At 37.7% G+C, this 23044-nt stretch overlaps 2 protein-coding genes across 6 annotated transcripts in view; both read right to left on the bottom strand.

The window, feature by feature from the left end:
• Positions 1 to 6237, bottom strand: part of LOC117558661 (bone morphogenetic protein receptor type-1B-like) — an 89841-nt gene extending 83604 nt beyond the window's left edge. Inside the window, exon 1 of one of the 3 annotated variants that reach the window (XM_034234986.1) lies at positions 6152 to 6237. The gene's annotated coding sequence lies outside the window, so the exon portion shown is untranslated. The remainder of the gene's footprint in view (positions 1 to 6151) is intronic. The other 2 variants (XM_034234987.1, XM_034234988.1) reach the window with 2 other exon arrangements.
• Positions 6238 to 9965: 3728 nt separating this feature from the next.
• pdlim5a (PDZ and LIM domain 5a) overlaps positions 9966 to 23044 on the bottom strand; it is a 59912-nt gene continuing 46833 nt past the window's right edge. For all 3 annotated transcript variants that reach the window (XM_034234982.1, XM_034234983.1, XM_034234984.1), the window contains 6 exons: positions 17561 to 17643; positions 14663 to 14864; positions 13521 to 13701; positions 11695 to 11815; positions 11376 to 11491; positions 9966 to 11004 (listed from right to left, as the gene is read on the bottom strand). In XM_034234982.1, coding sequence (XP_034090873.1) covers positions 10915 to 11004; positions 11376 to 11491; positions 11695 to 11815; positions 13521 to 13701; positions 14663 to 14864; positions 17561 to 17643 — 793 coding nt within the window. In that variant the 3' untranslated portion in view covers positions 9966 to 10914. The remainder of the gene's footprint in view (positions 11005 to 11375; positions 11492 to 11694; positions 11816 to 13520; positions 13702 to 14662; positions 14865 to 17560; positions 17644 to 23044) is intronic.

The following is a 23044-nucleotide window of genomic DNA, read 5'->3' as shown; positions in this document are numbered from 1 at the left end:
GTTTTTATGTCAATATTCTATTTCTTAGTCGGACCTTTAACGTGAGAACTGCAACTTCATGTTGCTTTTTATTTGAAGTAACGTCTGAGTTAGCCAGTCTTTTTCATATCTTATTAAGACTACTGAAAATTATGATATACAGGCAACCATTTTTACATGTAGTCACCCTGTTAGAGTAGTTTTGAGTAGTGAGGGGGGATGTCTAGACCAAGAGGTAAAGGCACTTCCTGAAACTTAAGAATGACATTTGCTCGTAGGCAAATATTTCTCTCGTCATTGATGGAATGGCACCTCAAAGGAGGCACCATGAAAATTGGGGGTCTCAGGTTTTGGAGGGCAGGAGGGATGAAATTGTCTACAAGTGGATCCAGATGGATATCAGTCCCCCACTCATCACTCCATCTTTTTACCCCTCTCTCTTTCTTCTTGGAGTAAACTACAGGCCCGGTGATTACTTTAGTGAGGAATGAGCCAAACCAAACACAAGAAGACAGAGTTGTGGTCTACCAAATGCAAAACAGCTTTGCAGTTCAAAGCTAAACTGTATGCCAGTTAAAAAATCCTCAGGGCTCAACCTGTTAGAGTTTGTGATCAGTGGAATTCATCAATAATACACGTTTTTCAATTGAATCATTCAAATAAACAATGATTTAGCACCAAAAGTAGTCAAAGAATAGAGAAAATGTCTTGCTCAAACATAAAGAGTGCAAATGTCAAAACGGAAAAAAGAGGAAAGAAACTAAAGAGGAGTGTCTGTGAGAATTAGAGAGCCGTAAGAAAAATAGCCAAATCATGAGATCAGAAGCCGGTAGTATGTTATAAAATCCGCCCTGTGGGACACAAGCTCTAACTGATTCTGTGAGCTATTAGTCGGGCTAATAAATCATGGTTTAAACGTGTACCTTTCAAATCTGTGCTGCTCTCGTGCAGTATTAAGGCCAGCAGCCTGACTTTAGCCACAAAGTTTGTCACAGTAATTTGCTGATTACTATTATTTGGTCTGGGAGCTGTCCTTAAAAACCGAGGCTGGATCATTTCAAGTATTGTTTCTAAAGGTGCTGATGCCAACTCTTTGACACGTCATTCAAGAGAAGAGGAAAAGGGGATCCCCGGGGGAGGAGTGTCTGAACTGTGTGCCCTGTGAGAATTATAGAGCACTAGGACAGGATAGCTCCATCGTGAGATCAGGAGGGGTTTGTGTGTTTTATTGTCCGCCTTCAGGGGTAACAGGGGAGTAATAGAGATAAGGATTGGGATAATGACACAGTTAAGCTGCATGATCAAAAAAGATAAGACTAAGAAGCGCAGACGCAATCATAAACACACCCTTTATGCAATAAATACCTGCATACAAAACACTGACTGTAACCTTACAGGCCTTTAGATGCACACAAAGAAATGTCACACACACAAGGGGAGATGCTGGGAGCGTTCTTTTGTTCATCTTTCTTTGCCTAAATGATTGCCTTCCTACTTCATGTATCCAGCTATATCAGCCGGAACTTTGCTGTCAGATTCTATCTCATGTTTGCAGCCCACGTCCTGCAGTCTCTATTTAACAATAGATGGCTGACTAACATCAATTACAGAGGTACAGTTTTACCTGACAGATAATGGTTTCATCATCCCAGGTGTTAACCAACTAATATATGTACCAACTCATGGCTTTGGTATGGCCACTATGTAATCATACAACATTTGATATTGACAAACTAGTAGGGCAGAGTGAAATGAAAATGGTCCACAGAAAATCTTGGGTTGATGCCTGAAATATTTTTTTCAAAATGTCGACTATCAGATGAGATGAGTATTGTTTAGATTTGTGATTTGAAAAATGGCATTTGATCTTGTGCATGTGTCAGTGTTACTTGTTTGAACGTGTCAAAAGCAGCCGATGCTATAGATCACATTTTCCATCTTAAAAGCAAAGGGTCACATTTTTAACTCATCCCAGCTTCAGAGGACAACAGAAGAAGAACGAGTGGGATCCATGTGTGTGGAGACAAGATCACACAAACACACACACACACACACACACACACAAACACATAAATGCACGCTTATAACACAGCTTACTCAATAACATTTCTTAAAATGTGCACTTTACATACAATAGAATTATTTTCCCAATAACATGTGAGAATAAGATTTTCATTTCATTTTTCCCCTTTCAATTGAACTAACTCACATGGGTCACATGTGTGCTGTTGGACAATTCATATTTAAAAGATGTTGGCTCTTTTTATTATTCCATGAAGGCATATTATGTCTGATGAACCGCATTTTTTTTCGACAACACATAAGGGAATTTTCAAAGTTCCTAAATAAACCCGTTCTTCTTATACGTTCCTGGCTGGCAGACATCTGGCAACCAGCAAAGTAAACAAGGACATGTGTTGCTAAGACTGAAAACATAAATGTTGCTATAATTGTTAAATTGCAGTTATTTCAAGATAAGCGTAACTGCAGTGTGATTGTACGAGGTGATCTGTTACAAATTGACTCCCATAAAACAGCAGGTTTTTAAATAAACAGTGTTTTAAATTGTCTTATGCGGAACAACTAACAACAATCCTTAACAAATGATTTTCGTCCTGAAAAGCCACATTGATAAAGAAATATACCTGATCACAAACATTAGTTAGTGGCATTAAAACACTGCGGAGGAGGAAACAAGCACGAACCTGCTGCTAATAGAAGCTCTCTGCCTCTTTCTTTACAAAGAAATGAAAGTTTTATTGTGAAGCATGAACTCTCGTGGAAAAGTAGTTGGCCATAGAGTAGTTTTAATTAAGGTTAAAATGTCTACATTTGAACAAGATTTTTTGTAGTTGGATTTATTTGTATACAAATTGGTAATATTTGTATGCAGGAAATTACAGCAGTTGGGCGAACCTCCAACCTGCATCACAAATGTTAAAATTAAGCCAAACCTCTTGTGCTTGCTATTTTCAGGATGACAGAGATTGGAGGCATGCTTATAAATGCGATGCAGTTTCGTTTCACACAATACAACATCTTATTATTTTTTGGTTGTCTCAGCTTTAAGCTTTAAAGAGTTGTAAAGGCCTGTGGAAAGAAGAACAATGTTTGAAGTGGAACATTTCTATAAATCAATTTGACACTGTAATTAAGAGAGATAGATAGATCTTTGGGAAGATTGCCTCAGGCTCATGGCAGTTATCTCTTTTTGATTGTTATCACCTCCATCTAAGTTGAGGAAATTGGATATTAGAGCGGAAACACACTGGCAAACTGTACTCAGGTGCAAATGAACAATAGCTTTTACTCTTTATGTAATCTTTGTCCTGATGACATTTCTCAAGATAGGTTTACAAGACAATGGTGACAGTAATCAGATTCAGTGCTCAAGACATTTACGTTTCCCCCTATAAGTGGAAACGCATGAGAGGCACAGAGCCATCACTGTGTCGGATGGGAAACGTTAAGAACATCACACATTTCTGGAAATCTTCTGATCTTATAAAAGCCGAAAACTTGAGGATGTCCATTTGAGGAGCTGCCACCACAGCCCACCTTGTTGTTATTGCAGTTAACTTCCACTGTAAACTTTCTGGCTGCCAAATATAAATAAAAACAACATTCAATAAGGCTATGAGTTTCCATATAGAGGAATATGGCTTTGGACTGGTAGAATATACTGTATATGACCTTGACCTGAGAACGAATAAATCAAGCAGAATTCAAATGACATTTGATTTAAACTGAATATGGCTCAATAGGGTATTTATGTACACATATGTTGCCTTTCACTATATTATCTGTCAATCTTTTTCTGCTTTGTTTTTCACTCGTCAGACAGAAATTGAATTTGTTTTAGCAAATTTGCAATTTTTGGCATGTAGATTAAGCACCAGCAATGTGATCTGTATTTCCAACAGTCAGAGTCAGACACCTTGTCTCACATCACAAGATGTTTGAAAGCCGTAAATTACTCAAATGCTCAATCTCCCACACAGAATCTACATACCACACACACACACACACACACACACACACACACACACACACACACACCACACACACACACACACACACACACACACACACACACACACACACACACACACACACACACACACACACACACACACACACACACACACACACACACACACACACACACACACACACACATCACACACACACACACACACACACACACACACCACACACACACAATAAAATGAGGGAAGTGTTCTGTTTTCAGCTGATGGGAAACTCAATTACACAGCCAATTGAGAATTTGACTGCTTCTCAGATTTGCGTGATGTGTTCCTGACCTAAATAAGATTGTAGTTTCTTATGAAGTTTCCACAACTGCATACACTTACTAGATTGACAAACATAGAAAAACAGTACACTGACACAGACACACTGGACCTCTTCTTCCCTTATTCATATTTGCTTTGTTGTTCCCCAGTGTTGCTGCCCCTGGACCCCCTCAGATGAGGTGAGATTTGGAGCCACAGTATAATGCCATCTGGATATATATTCACACATGATTGCCCATGTGCACCCATACACAGATATACTCTTGTCATAACCCACACTGACAAACACCTGGACTTGGTTACTGGACTCTGAGGGAGAGTTGATGTGTGTCTCTGTGTGTGTGTGTGTGTGTGTGTGTGTGTGTGTGTGTGTGTGTGTGTGTGTGTGTGTGTGTGTGTGTGTGTGTGTGTGTGTGTGTGTGTGTGTGTGTGGTGTGTGTGTGTGTGTGTGTGTGTGTGTGTGTGTGTGTGTGTGTGTGTGTGTGTGTGGTGTGTGTGTGTGTGTGTGTGTGTGTGTGTGTGTGTGTGTGTGTGTGTAGTGTATAAGTGGGGTGAATGGGGAATACTGGGTTGTAGGTTATTCAGCGCTGGAGGCTGTGTTGAGGTTAATGTAGCTTTTTGAGCCCTTGAATAAGGGGGCTCACTTCACCAAGTCTCACAAATGTCAAGGTATTGTGTGTACCTTTTTGGCTCCCAAATACAAATAATTCCTGAAGAGAGGGTTTTTCTGATGGTAACTGAGAATCATGATGGTAGGACTGTTTGTAAATAATGTTTTATAGTATACAGTGTTAAAATGTTTACAGAATTCATATTAAAAGTGTTCCGCAGATGTTTTCTACATGTTTTTTAATAACATATCCAGGGAACTGATTAAACGTTGTGGAAATTAAAGTTTTCTAAATGGCATCAACTATCAACGTCTCTAATATGTCTGTGCTCTCACATATATGATTGAGTGTGAAAATGCAGTTGTTATTAAGATTGTGTCACCCATTATGTGTTATTAACTTCAACAACTAATGTGGTGAAATTCATCAGAAATGAGAGTCACAATAAAGGCTTTCTTACTATCAGTGTTTCAGTATTTAGTTGTATGTCAGCAGTTACTGCTGCCTTTTTGTCAAAGTATCTTCCTGGATGGAAAAGAGATTGTTCTTTTTGCTACCCTAACAAGACATTGCTACAACAATAAACACAAACAGGCTACAATAAGGCATCTTGGCCACCACACATTTAACATTAAATTAAAACAAAACTTACTGCTGTCACTGTTACATTAACAGTAATGCTAGCTCACCTCTGGGACATTTTTCCAACTGCATGCCATAGGATTACGTTTTACAATGTCTTTAAATTTGAGTAGGACTATTAAACAGCACACTGGCCTGGGCTAATGACAAATGAAGTAATCCTAGACCTAGAATATTACATTTTAGATTGAGTGAGGGGGCTCAAAGTGATACTCTTCTACTGTTAAGATAGAGATAAATACAATCAGGTTGTGTTATTGTTTGGACTCTTCTATGTTAACAATACAGGACCAATATGATCCTCTGCACTGAGATTAATGTAAACAACGTTAATATAGAGCTATAGGCAAACCATTCAATCTTTTATCAATGAAACGCTTCTCTTCTAGGTTGTTATCATCTACAATTTGCAGTAAACTAAACCTCAAATAAATAAGTCAAACGCACGTGCAGCAAACTGTCAACAGCTAGCAAATAAAAAGAGCAACGCCTGTCACACCAAAGGTGATCCCCAACAGTCGCGACTATAAACAGACATTGTAAAAGTAATACCACTCAAGAACTGTGTTATAATGATACCCGTGTTGCTCAAAGTTTACTCACCTTAAATTACGCTCTTTTCGCATTCGGTAGCTTACAGATGCGGGTTGGTCTGTTTTCACGCCAGAGTTGTGGCTTTTCTCCCTGTCTGTCTGTCTGTCTTCCTCTCTCTCTCACTCTCTCTCCTCACTCATACACACTCAAACCCATACACACCCATGCACATGCACAAACGCACACACACGAACACACACACAGATGCACGAGGTCACATATTCGTCTCACACACGGAAACCTCTCTGCGCCTCACTCTGTTGTATGAGGGGTGATTAATGCCAACAAAAAGTGCATTAGCAAAGAGAAAAGTGTTTTAGTGCACCGGCAAGACATGCTTGCAAAAACACTCTTCTATAATAAACAATTACAAAAACGTTACTGCACCGTCTCTTCATTAATATATTCACTAGTAACCCTATATAACCCTATACCTTATCTTAGACTGCACTGTAACTTGTATCCATGTATTTTTTCTTTTAATGTTTAATTGATTAGCTTTTCTTTTTAATGACTGATTTTAAATGCCATTTTCTTAATGTCTTTCATTTTTTGTAAAGCACTTTGAATTGCCTTGTGTTGAAAAGTGCTATATAAATAAACTTGCCTTGCCTTGCCTTGCCTATAGTCCCAGGCTTTCTACTCAAATGGCATAACCTACATTTTACTGTGTGCTATGTAAGAAACACTAAATAAACATTGAGAAACAACATGATACATAAAATAGGTAAAGCAATAAGCACAACCAATACCAAACCAGATACACTATATTAGGCTAAAAAGTATATGTGACATGAACTCGTGGAGGATGATCCAGCCTGTCCCTCCTACACTTATAGTTTTGGTTTAATTCTGACACATGATCCTCCAATGTCAAAAGACTATAGGCCTACTATCTTCTCAAAAGGAAATTCTTACTTAAGAATGTGATGGCATTATTAATAACTAAAAGACATGAACTCAATTGCAATACTAAAAGAATAAATGCAGTGGGACAGTACTTACAGTACGCTTCTAGATTTTACTCATTGGTGTATCGTGACCTTTTCTAGGACAGCACATACTCTTGACTTTTGGATCAGCCAGAAAGTTTCATGAGATCTCGAAAACCTTTTCTGCTCTATTTTCACAATGAGACAAATCCTCATTCATTTTAGGGGTTGATGTTGGAATTTGTAGTGGGTTTAAATTAACATTTGGTTTGTCAATTTGTCTTGAGAAAACCTAAACATTCATAGATCTTTCCTACCACGGCTTCATTCACGTCTTTATTCAACCCACTCTCTTCAGTCTGCGTACAAATGACTCGACATTACACATTGGAAATGCGTGCAATAGATACACAGAAGTCCGATTTTGTGTGCATATGATACGCTAACCATTCCCATTGAGATCTCAGGCCGAGTTTTACGTGCATATAATACTCCGCGTTTTGTGCCTGCACCACTTATTTTTGTCCGGTCGGGTCTTGGTAGACCGGAAGCTGTGTGGTTCATAAAAACATGTTCTTACTCAATACCAAGCCACAATTATTGTTTTTATTTTAAATCGTATAATGTCGGACTTTGTTTTGCCATCTGTAAGGAAAATAAATAGGGCTCAGAGCCTCAGAATAATGAAATCTGTATTTTTTATATTCTATATTTCTATCATTGACCTTCTACTTTCCCCCTATGAAAGTATGTACTCTTAATATTGTTTTCATCAAATAACATTATTCATCAAAAATAATTCAATAACGTGCCTTAACCACTAGGCGGTGCACACAAGGTACACACAGCATACTAATAACTTTGTAGTGTAGGACACTTGTGTATAACATCTGAAGATGTGTAGTTTTATTCATGTTTTTACATAATTTTACAGGATATTGCTATACTATTTCTCATGTAAGGTATATCCGTAATTAAGCTATTGAAATTGTGATTCCATAGATGTGTCTCCCATCACCCAAATCCCCTGACTATTCTCTCAACTCACTATTTACATTCTTATATTCAAAGAAAATCAGTAATATCATATAAGTCCTTTTCTATCAGCTGTGCACCGTTATGGTGTAAATATAACCTATCTACCAATTGGATCAAATATAAAAGTCAGCCGAATTACTATTGATACTGCAAGGAGACGTATTTCGTGAAAAGAAATGTAAGATGTTGTTTAATTGTTGATATATTTATGATCCACGTCACATATTAAGTTTTGGCGGCAGTTCTTCAAGTTTGTCCAGAAGTCTTCTCATCAGGGCTCTATAAATAAAGAACTACGGCAGATGTGTAATATTTAATGCAGCCGAACCGTGTATTACAATGCCGTTATGTGATGACTTTCAAAGAGAAAAGCAAGAACACTCGGAATAAAGTATTTTATTTTTTAAAAATGTTTTCGGATATCATATCTTATTAACACCATATCCCAGCGTGCATTGCAGCTAAACCATCCAATCAACGAGCTTCAAGCTAAGGATCTTGGGTAATCAGTTCAGTGGGTTTGTGGTGTGTATCGCTCGAAATGTCCCGTCTGTTTCGGGTGACTTTAGTTACGGCTAAAAAGCATGCTAAAAAGCCCAAGATTATAGAGTTAAACGAATAAATAAAAACAAGGATAATTGTGTGTTATTGTTAAGTAAATGACAGTGTGTTATTTAGAAAACAATAACAAATTAGAAGGAAAAAAAGATTAAAAAAAATACAGATTTCATTATTCTGAGGCTCTGAGCAACATTTATTTTCCTCACAGACGGCAAAAAAAAAGTCAGACATTATACGATTTAAAATAAAAACAATAATCGTGGCTTGATATTGAGTAAGAACCGGTAAGAACATGTTTTTATGAACCACACAGCTTCCGGTCAAAACGTGGCGTATCATATGCACGCAAAATCGGACTTCTGCGTATCTATTGCACGCATTTTCAATGTGTAAAGTCGTGTCATTTGTACGCAGACTGAAGAGAGTGGGTTGCATTATTCCACCCCAGTGAGGACGTGACCGTGTCTCCTTTGACCTTTTCTCAGCATGGTGGAGACATGCGTTAAAATCTACATTTCACACTGCTTATGTCACACTCCTCTGTACTGCCATGTGGTTCCTCAAGCAATAATACAGGAAGTTTAGTGTGGTAAGATAGTATTACACTGACTCAGAAGAAAGCAAACATGAAGAAACACATGATTTGCCTCTAAAGGTTTTAAAAGCATCGTTTATCAAACAACTCAGATAGTTCCAACTGTAGTTTGTGAGATTGAATAACTGTTTACTATGCTCCATTACTGCTGTACACGGTAGCCTACTCACTTGATCTCATTCAGAAAAAAAACAAGCTTTCTTTAATGATAATCAGGTGAAATTAATAAAGATGAGTTTTGCTACCATTTGTTCTGGTGTTAGAAAACCAAAAATAATAGACCATGGCAACAACATGTCTATTTGTCTAACCCCCTCCACATCCATTCCCTGCACCATTTGCTAAAAAGCAAAAACCCAGTTCCCTAAACAGTAAATTAATTTATGTTTGCAGATAATACATATCTTACCTCTAAAAACAGAATAAAATACTGTTTACTACAATAAGAATATGTTTGACCCTATTTTCCTGCAGGCCATGACAGAAAGAGCTTTTCACTTTTATAAATGCATCAAGCAGAAATGTATGCAGTTATTATACCATTGAAAATAAATATTTATATTATAATATGAGTAAAATACAAAAAAATATGAATATGACAAATTATACAATATGGCACTCAATACTATGCAATAATCAAAACATATCAGTGTATTAAAATAAGGAGAAATACATAGATATACATAATGCAGGCTTTATATGTTGTTATATTGTAATGAATCTACATGTCATCTATGAGCCATTTAGGTAATGAATTGTTTTGAAACTGGTAACATTTAACAAGTAACACATGAGAACATAAAATACATTAAATTATTTAAGAAAACAAGAGGTTTTACCATAACATCAGACATCCAGCTCACCTGTATTAAAACAAGTGATACAAGAATTGTCGGAGTGTATTTTGTTTTAATAGCTGCTGATCAGATTGTTACATTTGATTCCAGCGACACAAACATTCAAACAAACAATAATAAACTCATGAAATAATTGTCCAATAACCTGCTCTTACTCTGTTCCCGTAGAATAGATATTAATATATGGTATATTTTCACGCATTTCTGGTACTGTATAATTTCAAGTGTTGTGTGAATCAAAAGGTTACTACCCAAGCGTCTTTGTACACTGATTTACAATATTCAATATGATGTTATTAAAAGGTTCTTACTTCTGAGATACGAATAAAAAAAAGAATAAAGAAAAAGAGACCAGGATCAAAACATTATTTGTATTATTAAATGTATGACTTTCAGGATTTCTGGTGGTTGAAAACAGACATTGCACTAATAGCAGAAAAAATGCTCTACTTTTTAATGCGTGAGAACAAAAATCCAGATAAAAATATCTATTTTTGATGTAAGATGATAAAAACAAGGATTCTTTACTGCCAGCTTTGCTGCTTATAGTAGAAAATGGATAGGAAAGTCTGGTAGTTTTTGACTTATAATGGTTCTGTGTCCCATAGAAGGGTAAGTTCACTTTTGCAAACATGGTAGTGTTTTCCTTATTCTGGCTGCTATGTTACTATGTAAGTAGTGCTTGTCTTTTACTGTCCCATGAACTTGTAAGAGGCCTTCCCACCCCATTAAGCAAGGGGGAATGTATAGCTAGAAATTGTGTGAGGAAAGTCCAACATCACTGAACAATCATATCTTCAGTGTGTAAGCATGTTTCTTGCAAAGAGGTTTGTCCTTCTTGGAGAAAAAGGTCTGGCCTTCCAGAGTAGTGCAGCACACCTGAGGAAAAAGAATACACACACGTGAGTAAGAACTTTAAAACTCTTCCATGATGATGAAAAATAAACAATACCATTACTTTATAATATGTATCAAGTTCAACATGATTTATTGAAAGACAAGTGGTTTAAAAAAAAGTTAAGCGATTGTCAAAAGTCTAGGTTGGTAAGTGGCGTGGTGGTCATCGTTGTACATTGAATCAATAATGACCCAGGATAACGCCTCTGCTGTTCTATGCAAAGTTTGCAAATGTTGTGTCTCTTTTATATTCAAGCTCAGTCTTGCCCTCATCGTTCAAAGTTGGGCAGGTCATATGGATAGGAGTGTCTTAATTAACTGTACAGTGAATATACTGTGAGGCTTTCACTTACAGCGCAGACGAAGCAGTTATCATGCCAGGTGTAACCAAGGGCCTCTAGGAACTTGTCTCCAGCCTCAACGGGGAACTCACAGCCATGGCAGCTGGTACCGAACATACTGTAAAAATCTTTTTTCAGACAAAACAACATAGCATGTTATTTACAGAAAAGAGCATCAATGCTTTTCTTTGGTTATTATTTTCACTAAAATAAATTCTAATCATAACAGAGAGTCACTTGTGTCCATTTACAGACTTCTGTCTTCTATCCTGACATCCTTCATCAGCATGTGTCCAGTCAACATATTATTATAAGAGTCCTCATCACTTACCTTGTTCACAGTATGGCTCTCCTTCCTCCAGGTGGAAGGTGTTGTTTCTGATTGGCTGCTGACAGGTAGCGCACAGAAAGCAGTGGACATGCCACGTCTGTTTGAGGGCATTTATCACCTCCTGGATGCAAAAATAAAACACTGTTGTTAGTTGGAAGCATAACACAGTTCATTATGATCACTGGTCTCTGTTTTTGTTCATCTAAGACTCTAAGTAATATTACAATTAGATCAAGGATGCTTAAACGTTTTATTGGATGTTACCTTGCTAATTGGGGAATTGTTTGTTAAACAGCTGTTTATGTAATGTGTGAACAAAAATCATTCCAATTCTATTATCAATCCAAATTGGATCAAAATGGATAAAAGCGTCTGTTTTACATTTGCCAGGAATGCACACCGACTTTCCTAAAGTCTGTTCTTTTCTCACGTCACATTTAAATATAATATTTTTTCTTGTGTGGCCACATGACCCGGCTTAAAATAGACAAACTGCTTCTTTTCCCACCCTTAAACTGAGAACACGACAGGACAGGGAATCAATGAAAAGTTGGTGGGCCAGAGTGAAATAAAGGATTAGAGGAGAGGGAGTGAGAAAACAGGTTAATAAGAAGCCGTAAGCTGGTTGAAGATGTGTGAGAAATAGAGGGTTGAAAGGGATTGAGGGTAAAGAGGTTAGAACACGTGAGGGATGAATGTCAGTGCTGTTATGAAAGCAGCCATCTCAGCTTCCTGACGCTCTGGGTTCATGCTACACCTGCAGCCTCAAGGCCTCTAAGCCTAATTCTCCTAACACCCGAACATACACCACATTCCTGAGTTTCAGTGGTGGTCACTATAGAAAATTCCCTAGCCTTCCTATATGGGCCTTTTATGAATTTGTCTTGCATTTTCAGGTATTTTATTGTTACCATAAAAGGGACACTTTGATGATGTTTACACCTTAACATTTAATATCCCTTTATTATTTTGTCTCATATTGGCTTTTGATAAACAAAGCAAGAAGTAATTATAATCCTACATTGTAACCAAAAGTAGTTATGCACCCAATTTATCATTTCAAACCCTTCAACATACAATGTTGAGGACACTGAAACATTTTAATCAAGTTGATGTACCAGTCTATACAAACCATTAAAGAAATAAGGTCAGATATGTGTGACGGGTTTGCACTGAATTCCACAGAGGAGGAGTATTCCTTTTTGTCTCCAAAAAACAGAGGCCTACGAATCCAGTTCAACATACCCTGGATATGTTTGAGTTACCCAGCTTACCTAACCCAAAACAAACGCGCTCTCGCTAAGTGGTCCTACTGTATGACGCTGGTTATCAACTCGGTAACTCAAGCCCGGTGTGCCCTATCTAGTTATGTGCACGTTAACATGAAAGGGGCGGGGTTAGCAATATTTGACCAATCACAAACATTGACAAGTGTACTGACAGCGCAGTGTCATACTTCCTGAATGAAAAGTGAACTATAATATTAGACAAATATGAAGAAGTTAAACTTTAAGCATCCATGACTTAAACACTTTATCCGGGATAAAAGCCACATAGTTGTACCTGCACGGTGAATACAGCTGGTAAAAAAAAAATTATTTGACTTTTTTTTTTATGCGTACATTAACAGGTTTATGATATCACTGCCCCTACGACACGAGTGGATCTGTCATTAATTACATTTGACTTGAGTGTTTCGTCAACTTAATGTGTTGCTTAATGTGTTGCTTAAAATAACACACACACACACACACACACACACACACACACACACACACACACACACACACACACACACACACACACACACACACACACAAACTCACCCCAAGTATCTTGTCCTGGCAGCGGCTGCATGTTGGAGCGAGGAAGTCTTCATAGCAATGTTCACAGTAGACAGTGCCCTGTTCTTCCACAAAGCCTATATCTGCCAGGGATTTACGGCAGTGGGTACAGTTAAATTCCTCCTTATGCCATGACTTTCCCAATGCTACCAAAAATGGCCCTCTGGGTGAAAAAAGGACAAGCAAAGACAAATGGATAAGTTTAAAATCAACTTTTTATTTTTTATTTAACTGAAGTTACAAGAAGAACAGTCCAAAGTCTATGTTTTTCAAATTAAAGACATTGAAAGCAGTCCATGTTGGGCTTTCTCAAATTAAGGACATACACAATGAATAGATTATCAAAATTGCTCGATCAACTAATCATATTCTACTCAGGTCAATAAAGGCTGCTTCAAAAACAAGTATCAGATTCTAGAAATCCGATGTGTTGATGTCACTGAAGCTTTACTGTGACAATCATCCTCTGCGTCCACTGTGACAGCACTGTCCACTCTGATGATTAGTTAAAGTAGGAAAACAACACAGACTAATTTACTGCACACAATAGCTGTGCTTATCTGAGCTTTCTCAGATAGTGGCACAAGCCTGGCAGCTATTAGCATGTGAGCTACCCTATCCTTAGTGATATGTAATGTAAGGTGACACAATTTGGGAAATAACGCTTGTGTTAAGGCAGTCATGAGAAGAACAGGATAACCAAGAGTTGGTATCAGATCATATCATGTACATCAATAGTTTCAGTCAGATCTTTGTAGTTCTACAGTTCCATACACATATTATTTACTCGAGATGGTTTCCAGTTAATTATTTTAAGTGCCTAACTGGGACGCTGAATAATTTAGATATGGAAATATGTTCCAATCGTGACTTGATTAAGAACAATTGGATATCTGGGCAGCCAAGTGAAGTAACAGGCCTCTTTTTTAAGGAATGGTGAGCAAGCAGTATTTGGGCTGATGACAGAGCCTGTGATTCTTTATTTGTAATATCTCCACACTGCTATCAAGAAAAATAGGATAGTAGGTTAATTGAGGTAATTTAGATAATCCATTCAGAGATTCTTAATGGGTTCCTAAGTTGTAAATGACATTATTAGTCAAAGTAAAGAATGTGACTCTCACCTGATGACCATATTGCAGTGGGCACACATGGGCGTACGAAAACCAGCAGGGATGTGTTCTGCCATCTGGACCAGGGTGTCCTCATCTTTAGGATGGGGCTGAGGTAAAGGCCGGGTTGGGACAGGACCCCTGGGGACACTGGCACCACCATTACCCTTTATACCAGAAGACGGGGTGATGAAACCAGCCTTTGGGACTCGACCTGAAGAAGATACAAAAGAGATAAAGATAATAGAAACTGGAGGAACAAAAAATTAAATAAAAATACAAGCACTTATAGAAACACAAAGCTCTGTGTTTTCTTCTTAGGTGTGTAAATTATTTGACCTCTAACCTCTTGACTATACACCCAGCAGGTGTCAGGGTGGTGCACGCAGCTGGGTGACTACTGTTGTCAACAACCATGAATTCACCACATCAATCTACAACTTTGACACATGCCTATGGCATATGTGCCTTCATACACATGGCCACGCACAAGCGAACACACACACACACACACACACACACACACACACACACACACACACACACACACACACACACACACACACACACACACACACACACACACACACACACACACACACACACACACACACACACACACACACACACACACACACATACACACACACAGACCTTCCCTCAGCTAAAACCTAAACCAACACCTGGCTAAACATATAGCCTGGCCTTTGATCTTCAGACTGTGGATGAAGGTTTGTTTTTATATGCACATGGGGAGGAATGGACTACTTTTGGAGCTTGGCTTTACCATTACATGCGTGTAATGTTTAAATATGTGTTTGGCATAGGAACAGGGATGGTTTTCCATGAAATGTTGGGGCAGTATTCAGGTATTCTTTTACATTTTGAAATTTTACAATTGCAGTATTTTTTAAACTGACACTCGAGAAGCAAAACCTCAAACCAGATTTGCACATCTCCAAGCATATTTTCAGCCTCTCATTTTAAGATTATCAGCAAACATGTCGAACAGTCGATTTGTACACACCTGCTGCCAGGGAGCAACATTATTATTGATTTGGAGTCGTTTTTAGACCAACTAATGGATGAAAGACCATGTGGTCTGATGAGTGGCTGATACATAAGGGAGATAACTGGCGGAAAAGGAGAGAACTTGTGATTTTAGATTGGATGGAGTAAAAGTTGAAGCAGTTAAATAGGCAGATAGAAACATTTTTGGGGTACATATACAGTATGTTAAACTGAACAATTAATGTTCTCAGAAACTGTGAGCCCCAGTGCAGTAGAGTGGAGTAGATTAGTTGTTCGGCAGCACTGTGGTTTGCCTTTAAAACTTTATTCATAACTCCTATACATAACATAAGTCTTCAGTAAATATTATCTTTCTTACGGAGTAGAAGTGCTGCACGTGTTACTGAACAAAGTGCAACAGGCAGAGCGGGACTTTCTCGCCTGCTTAATGGGCTTCCACAGAGGAAAAAGACGAGAAAAGAAAAAGAAAGTCTGCAATGACCTATTTCACAACATATGTCACGCTTGGTCCATGGAAAAATAAGCCTCTTTCCCTCTCGCTAAATGGCTGCAACAACATTAAATCTAACAGCAGTAAATCAGTTTTACACTATGTCAGGATTTCAAATCAAACATTTTTTGTGAGAACAAAAATAACATTTTCGTTACTGTAAGGGGGCATATATGAATCAATCAAAATACATAATTAAAAAAGGATTTAGTTCAATTCCTAAATTAATTAATTGTTACGAATCTATTTGAGGGACTCTACATTTACAGTAAGGTACCCACTATGACTTGTGCTAAGAAAACATGTGAGGCAGCAGTCTGATTACACTCCACTAGTACATTTTGTGAAAAAGTTCCACGACATGCCTACAGTAAAAGCCACAGACACTTAGGCAAATATACTTTAACTGTATTTAGTAACAGATTCAAGCAGCAATGTACTTTCCTACAGACTTCATGAAGCAGTAGGCTCGATGGACATGAAGGCATTCTTAAATCATTGAAACCCATGTATCATGTATTATTTTATGCTGACAAAGGCGGATATGTTATTTCTAATATCCTATATTAATATTATATATATATTTCACACACACACACACACACACACACACACACACACACACACACACACACACACACACACACACACACACACACACACACACACACACACACACACACACACACACACACACACACACACACCTCTATGGTACCCATGTACATGTCAAAATTCTTCCCAAAGGTCAAGGAATAACATGATCATAACACCAGAGGGAGCTCCACAAATCATGTGAAACCCAGATTTGGCACAAAAAAGGGGGAATACACGTTTCGCAATTATGCCACATCAAAGTGGAACGCTCTTCCCACAACTGTAAAGGAAAGTAAAACTATACTTACCTTCAAAACCTCTCTTAAAGAGCACCTTCGGGGGAGAGCATTGCAAAACTGGCCCCGGTAATGGTACAAATCTCAACCTGTCGTTCAATGGACAGCTTCCCCCCCATCTATGTATATACTCGCATTTTAGACTCTGTTACTAACTGTATATCTGTAGACTTGGTATGTCTTAAATGTCCGGTTAGGATGTATTAGAACGAAATCTAAAATGAAAATTGTAAATAAGCAATCTGTATGTAAAAAACCACCTGTATGTAAATTGTAAATAAGCCATCTGTATGTCAAATATGTCTTATATGTCTTAAATGACATGATGAATTGGAAATGGGGGACCCTGATGTAAACAAGACGAAAGTCTTTCTCTGGTCTGCATCCCCTTAACAATTGTATGTTTTGAGCTGTACTGTACTGTACCCAATATACAAGCTGTTAATAAACTTTTCAATCAATCAATCAAACAAACAAACACACACACGTGTTTACCCTGGATTGCAGGCGGTCCTTTGGTCATGGTTTTGATAACTGCTGACTCATGGCTGCTGAGTTCTGGCTCCTTTCCCTCCTCACTGTAAATGGAATGGAAATTATATTCTGATCAATTAATGGGAAAACGTTGTGTAATTAACATTATAAACAAATTCCCCCTACACAAACTCAGTATTCAGTGCTTGAATTGCAAAATGCATGGTTACTATCCACTCAATCAGAATGGTTGGTATGTACTGTGACTTATGTGCCTTAGTCCTTTTTTTTCCAAAATGTAATTCCCAACAAAATATCACAGAGAGCCTACTGTACGAATAGCCATTAATCTTGTCAGGTAGACAGGAAAAATACATCAGCACAGTCTCGTTATTCAAGTTTCTGTCAAAATACAGTAAGACGGATTCCAGACCACCTACCTGCTGACAGAGCGGAGAAAAATATTGTACCAAACAAAACACTGCATGCAGCTTCAGCCAACACAGTATAGTACTCAACTTCACAGAGCAATTCCTACATGTGAGTACACACTCACAACAATGTGCCATGTGCCACTTCACAGCAGAACAGAGTCCAGGCCACCGGCCTGATGATGGATGGGAAACGAGTTTGCACAGCACTAATGATACAGCAAACTCATTCAAAAATGATGCCAGCATATCAATTCCCATGACCTAACAGAGAGAAACGGACTACGGTGCAGTGAAATATATCATAGTGTAATGAACGAAAGTGCCCATTCCAGATGTGCTGTAGACAGATGCCAGACTCCGAGAACTAATAATGGGGGTGAAGAGAGCTCTTATGGTGCGGTGAAGAGTTCACATTATTCAATGCATAATCTTTTTTTCACGACTATTGTACACAGGTATTGTTTTAACCTCCCTTTATACTTTAAATGTCTCCTAAGAATGCACAAAGTTCAGGCTTATATGCTAAAGTGATGTCACAAATAGGCAAACTGAATAAGTCCCCACAGGAACATGGGCAGTCCATTTTCATGGGCTCCAAGAAATAGACCTGAAATTCACATTTGGGTCAAAGGCTGAGTAATTTTAAGAGACTTTGCAGTAAAATATATTGGTCATCACATGAAACGATGCCAGAACACTAATTTAATAACATAGACAAACTGAGCCTTGCATAGATATATGATAAGTGTTCAGTGAACAATGCTGTGGAACAGGGTGACATTTGATATCCATGCTATTGTTTTAAGTTTTTTTACAGATAGCAATATAATCTTTTGGAGGTCACACAGTTTCTCTCATAGGTCAACATATATATATATATATCCTTTATTTAACCAGGTAAAAGACTCATTGAGATTAAAATCTATTTTCCAAGAGTGACCTGGCCAAGAGGGGCAGCATGTACGAAGTTAGAACAGATAACACACAGACATGACAGGCAGACAAATACAGCTGTAAAACACAAATAAAATGGCACATTAGCCAGTCAATATGCAAAGTAAAACAAAATATTAAAAATCATTCAAAACTGGCAACATTTAAAACGATTTTAGGATATACGAGCACTCACATCTACCAATGGTGTCGTGTTCTCTGTCCTTTAAGATGGACCTGAATTCCCCCATAGTGATTAAATCTGAGAGTTTCAGCTCCTTCTGTACACTGTTCCAAGCTGTGGGGGCAGCATATTTAAAAGCTGTTTTACCCAGTTTTGTTCTCACTGTAGGAACCAGCATCTGAATAAAATCTTGGGAGCGCAGGCCATATAGACTTTCTCTTCGACACATATATGTGCAAATGTAGGAGGGAACTAACCCAAGCAGAGATTTATAAATAAAACCCAACCAATGGGAAAGTCTGCGAGCAGACAAAGATGGCCAATTAGCAGCAGCATATAAAGTGCAATGGTGTACTCGATATCCACATCCAGTAATAAATCATAAGGCACAACGGTACACAGTATCCAAGCTCTTTAGGCACTGGTCAGAGGCATTCATGTATAGCAGATCACCATAATCTAATACAGGTAAAAACGTTGCAGATATCAAATGTGTTTAAAAGAAACCTAATTTTATTTTTAGCTTTGAAACAACATTTTACGTGTGTAACTTGAAAGACAAGTTCTGTTCAATAAGAAATCCCAGATATTTGTAAGTAGTGACCCTCTCAATGTCAGTCCCTTGTGCAGTACAAATCTTGGGTAGAATAGATGGTAACTTTTAGCCATTCGAAAATATCATCACTTTGGAATTTTCAGCATTTAATACCAACTTTAGTTGATATAAATGGGTTGTATGACATCAAAGGCAGACTGGAGGAAATCTAGACTTTGCTCTATAGAAGCGGAGGAACAATAAATAACAGTATCATCTGCATACAAATGGTAAGAAGCATTTGCTAAATTATTACATAGATTATTTACATATATGGTAAAAAGAATTGGTCCTAATATGGAACCTTGTGGCACACCTTTTGCTATCGGGAGGAAGGAAGAAGAGGACCCAAAGTTGGACGCATTGGGTTCTCGCTGATAAATAATTTAAAAACCAACCTACAGTATGCCTAGATAAGCCGATACTGTGAAGTCTTTCCGCCAGGATGATATGATCAACTGTCAAACGCCTTTGACAAATCAATAAATAGAGCTGCACAATACTTTTTACAATGCAGGCTGGTAATTCATTTTTAGTTTCTGTTCCAAATTAGTTTTTTATTACCTTCCAAATTTTCTTTGGATCATTTAAGTTACTAGTAGTATTAGAAATGTAGTACTCAGATTTAGCCTTTTTAACTAGGAAGGTGAAATGATTTCGGAGCTGTCTAAAAACAATCCAATCCACTTGAGATTTCGATTTTCTGGCCCTTGACCAGGCAATATCCCTTTCTTTTAGAATGCTGGCCAGTTGAGGACTAAACCAGGGATTTTTTAACCCTTTCACCCTAAATTTGCGGAAAGGAGCATGTTTGTTTATAATTCTAGTAAAAGCCTCGTGAAAATAATCCCATGCCAGTTCAACATCACTAATGAGAGAGATCTTGTTCCAATCAAAATCCCACAGGTCATGAAAAAATGCTTGCTCGCAGAATTGTTTAAAGTCACGTTTAAAAACTATTTGTGGTCTTGTTTTTGGAAGCTTAGCTTGCCTGATTGTAGATATAGCGCAATGGTCACTCATATCATTTGCAAAAATACCAATATCCAAAAACTTATGAGGCGCATATGTTAAAAATAAGTCGATAAGAGACGATTTATCTTGGTGTTTAAGATTAGGACGAGTTGGGCTATTGATAAATTGCGTAAGATTAAAAGAGTCAGAGGTTGATTTAAAACTATCGGAGACAGAGGACAACCAGTCCCAGTTAAAGTCTCCAGCAATTCAAATCTCATTAAAATCCAAGCAAGATAACTGATGACTCAGTGATGATAAAGCCTCAATGCTTGCTGAAACATATTATTTTGCAGTTCATAACATGTCTCTGAGTAAGTCTTCCTTAATGGTGGAAACGTTATTTACTTGTTAAAGTTTTTAGGACTTATTAGGAAATATGCTCTCTGATCTCCTGAATGCACCTAATTGTTTTTCAAGAAGAACATGTTTGATAGACTTGTATTTTTTTAGAATGATTGTATGGTATAAGTAAAAACTGAGCAATACAAATGTGACTTCGCACACATTCTTTAACATAAAATCCATTATTAATCAAATACATAACAGAATAAATAAAATAGCATTTGAAATAAGACTGACTATTATTTGCATTTAGGGATTAAATTAAACCAAGACAGGCTTTGAAAGTATTTTTCTGGTATTGCAGAGAGATGGCAGAGCATGCCAGATATCGTTGTTGAACGTAGGAACATTTCTTTAGCTCTTCAAATTATGCAGAGTCAATATCCCTCACTATGTGTTTTCAAGTATTTGACAGCACCAGTTGAGAAGCTTGGGTGGGCCAGTAACATCTCCCCATATTATACCCAAAATGCATAGCTGTAGCCAATGTGAACAGTTGGAAAACTGCTGTCTTCTTCTTGTTCCTAGTTGTTAAGGGCCTCGTGGAAGACAAGTGTTATGGCAACTACAATCATAGTTAGGTTGAGTTTTGTCTGTATGTTAGATTTCAGTGAGAAAGAGACGAAAAGAGAAAGAGTGATCGGACTATGAGAGGTGACTTCACAGACAGAGAGACATAGATTAAGATAAAGGGAGAATAGCACACTTGTGTTTGTGATCACATCAGTAGGTCCTCTGTTTTTCACTTGAAATGTACCTAAATATGTAGACAGCGTTAACAGGAGAAGAAAAGAGAGGGTCTCCCTCTTCTGTGGCAGATTGATGCCAAGACACCCTTTCGTGTGACAAGCCACAAAAAAAAGACAGAAAAAGAGAATAAGAAAGAAATACATAAACGCAAAGTGACAGAGATAGTTGGTTATGGCTGTTAGAATTGCATTTTTTCCCTTAGTTGTTATAAAATAGCACTTACAAAATGTGTATCTCAAATGAATAGACACATATTGTATTTACTTGCAGTATTTTATCTGTGTTATTGGGTTGCACTGTTGGAGGAGCCTGGGATTTAAGATTTTCATCGACATAACTACACTGTAGCTATGTACGAATGACAATAAATGCCTTGAACCTTGAACATGGTTAGGAAAGCCATGTGATGAAAACAGACTGTGAAACAATAGGCACACAAGCTTCAGTGTGGTGACAAGAATTGTGATGAATACACCCAGCAGACTGTTGTGTTAGCATTGATTCCAGCTAATCAGCCTTTAGAAGATACAGTCCTGATCTAAGTACTGTCTATAGGAAAGAGACTGTCACATTGAAGAACATCTCTCTTCATTCCCATTATCTTCTTATCATGTTGTACACCATGTGCCTGGCAGAGGAGACAGTGGATACACTCCACACTAACCTTGTATATCTTAAGCAAGATAGAGGGTACAGACGGTGCGCAAACAGTGTTCAGTCTCATTTCAATTTGATCCCATTTAGATTGAACAATTTACGGAAACATTTAGCATAGACCAAAATAACCTCCTATACCTAACTGTATTTTATTAATTGTACTTTCATTTACCCCTTTTCTTGATTATTCATGATTGAAATTAGTTTCCAAAAAAATACATGTTGTTGTTATCAATCTTTTGGTGGGATTAACTACAAAAGTGAATGTAAATCTTGAAAGTGAATGGTTCCCAATGTTTTCTGCATGTGACCTTTAAACTAATAATTATATACTTGCAATCCCTCATGGCCTTGCTGTGGACATTAGCTGTAGGTTAGACTAATGAGTGACCCCAAGATTGGCAAACTACTGATATAAATCCCCTCCAAGGTAGAAAAATAGCTTAATTAAGCAAGTAAATCAGGAAGCTTTCTGGTAACACGCCAAACTAAATTCACTGGTCACTATTTTACACATTTTGAAATGCAAACAAGAACGTCATCTGGTATCAACTTATCAAGCGGAACATTCATGTAAAGAACAGGAAGGATCT

Source organism: Gymnodraco acuticeps, unplaced genomic scaffold (assembly GCF_902827175.1).
Source record: "Gymnodraco acuticeps unplaced genomic scaffold, fGymAcu1.1, whole genome shotgun sequence".
In the NCBI taxonomy this organism is placed as follows: Eukaryota; Metazoa; Chordata; class Actinopteri; order Perciformes; family Bathydraconidae; genus Gymnodraco; species Gymnodraco acuticeps.
This window is presented reverse-complemented; position numbering and strand designations above follow the sequence as displayed.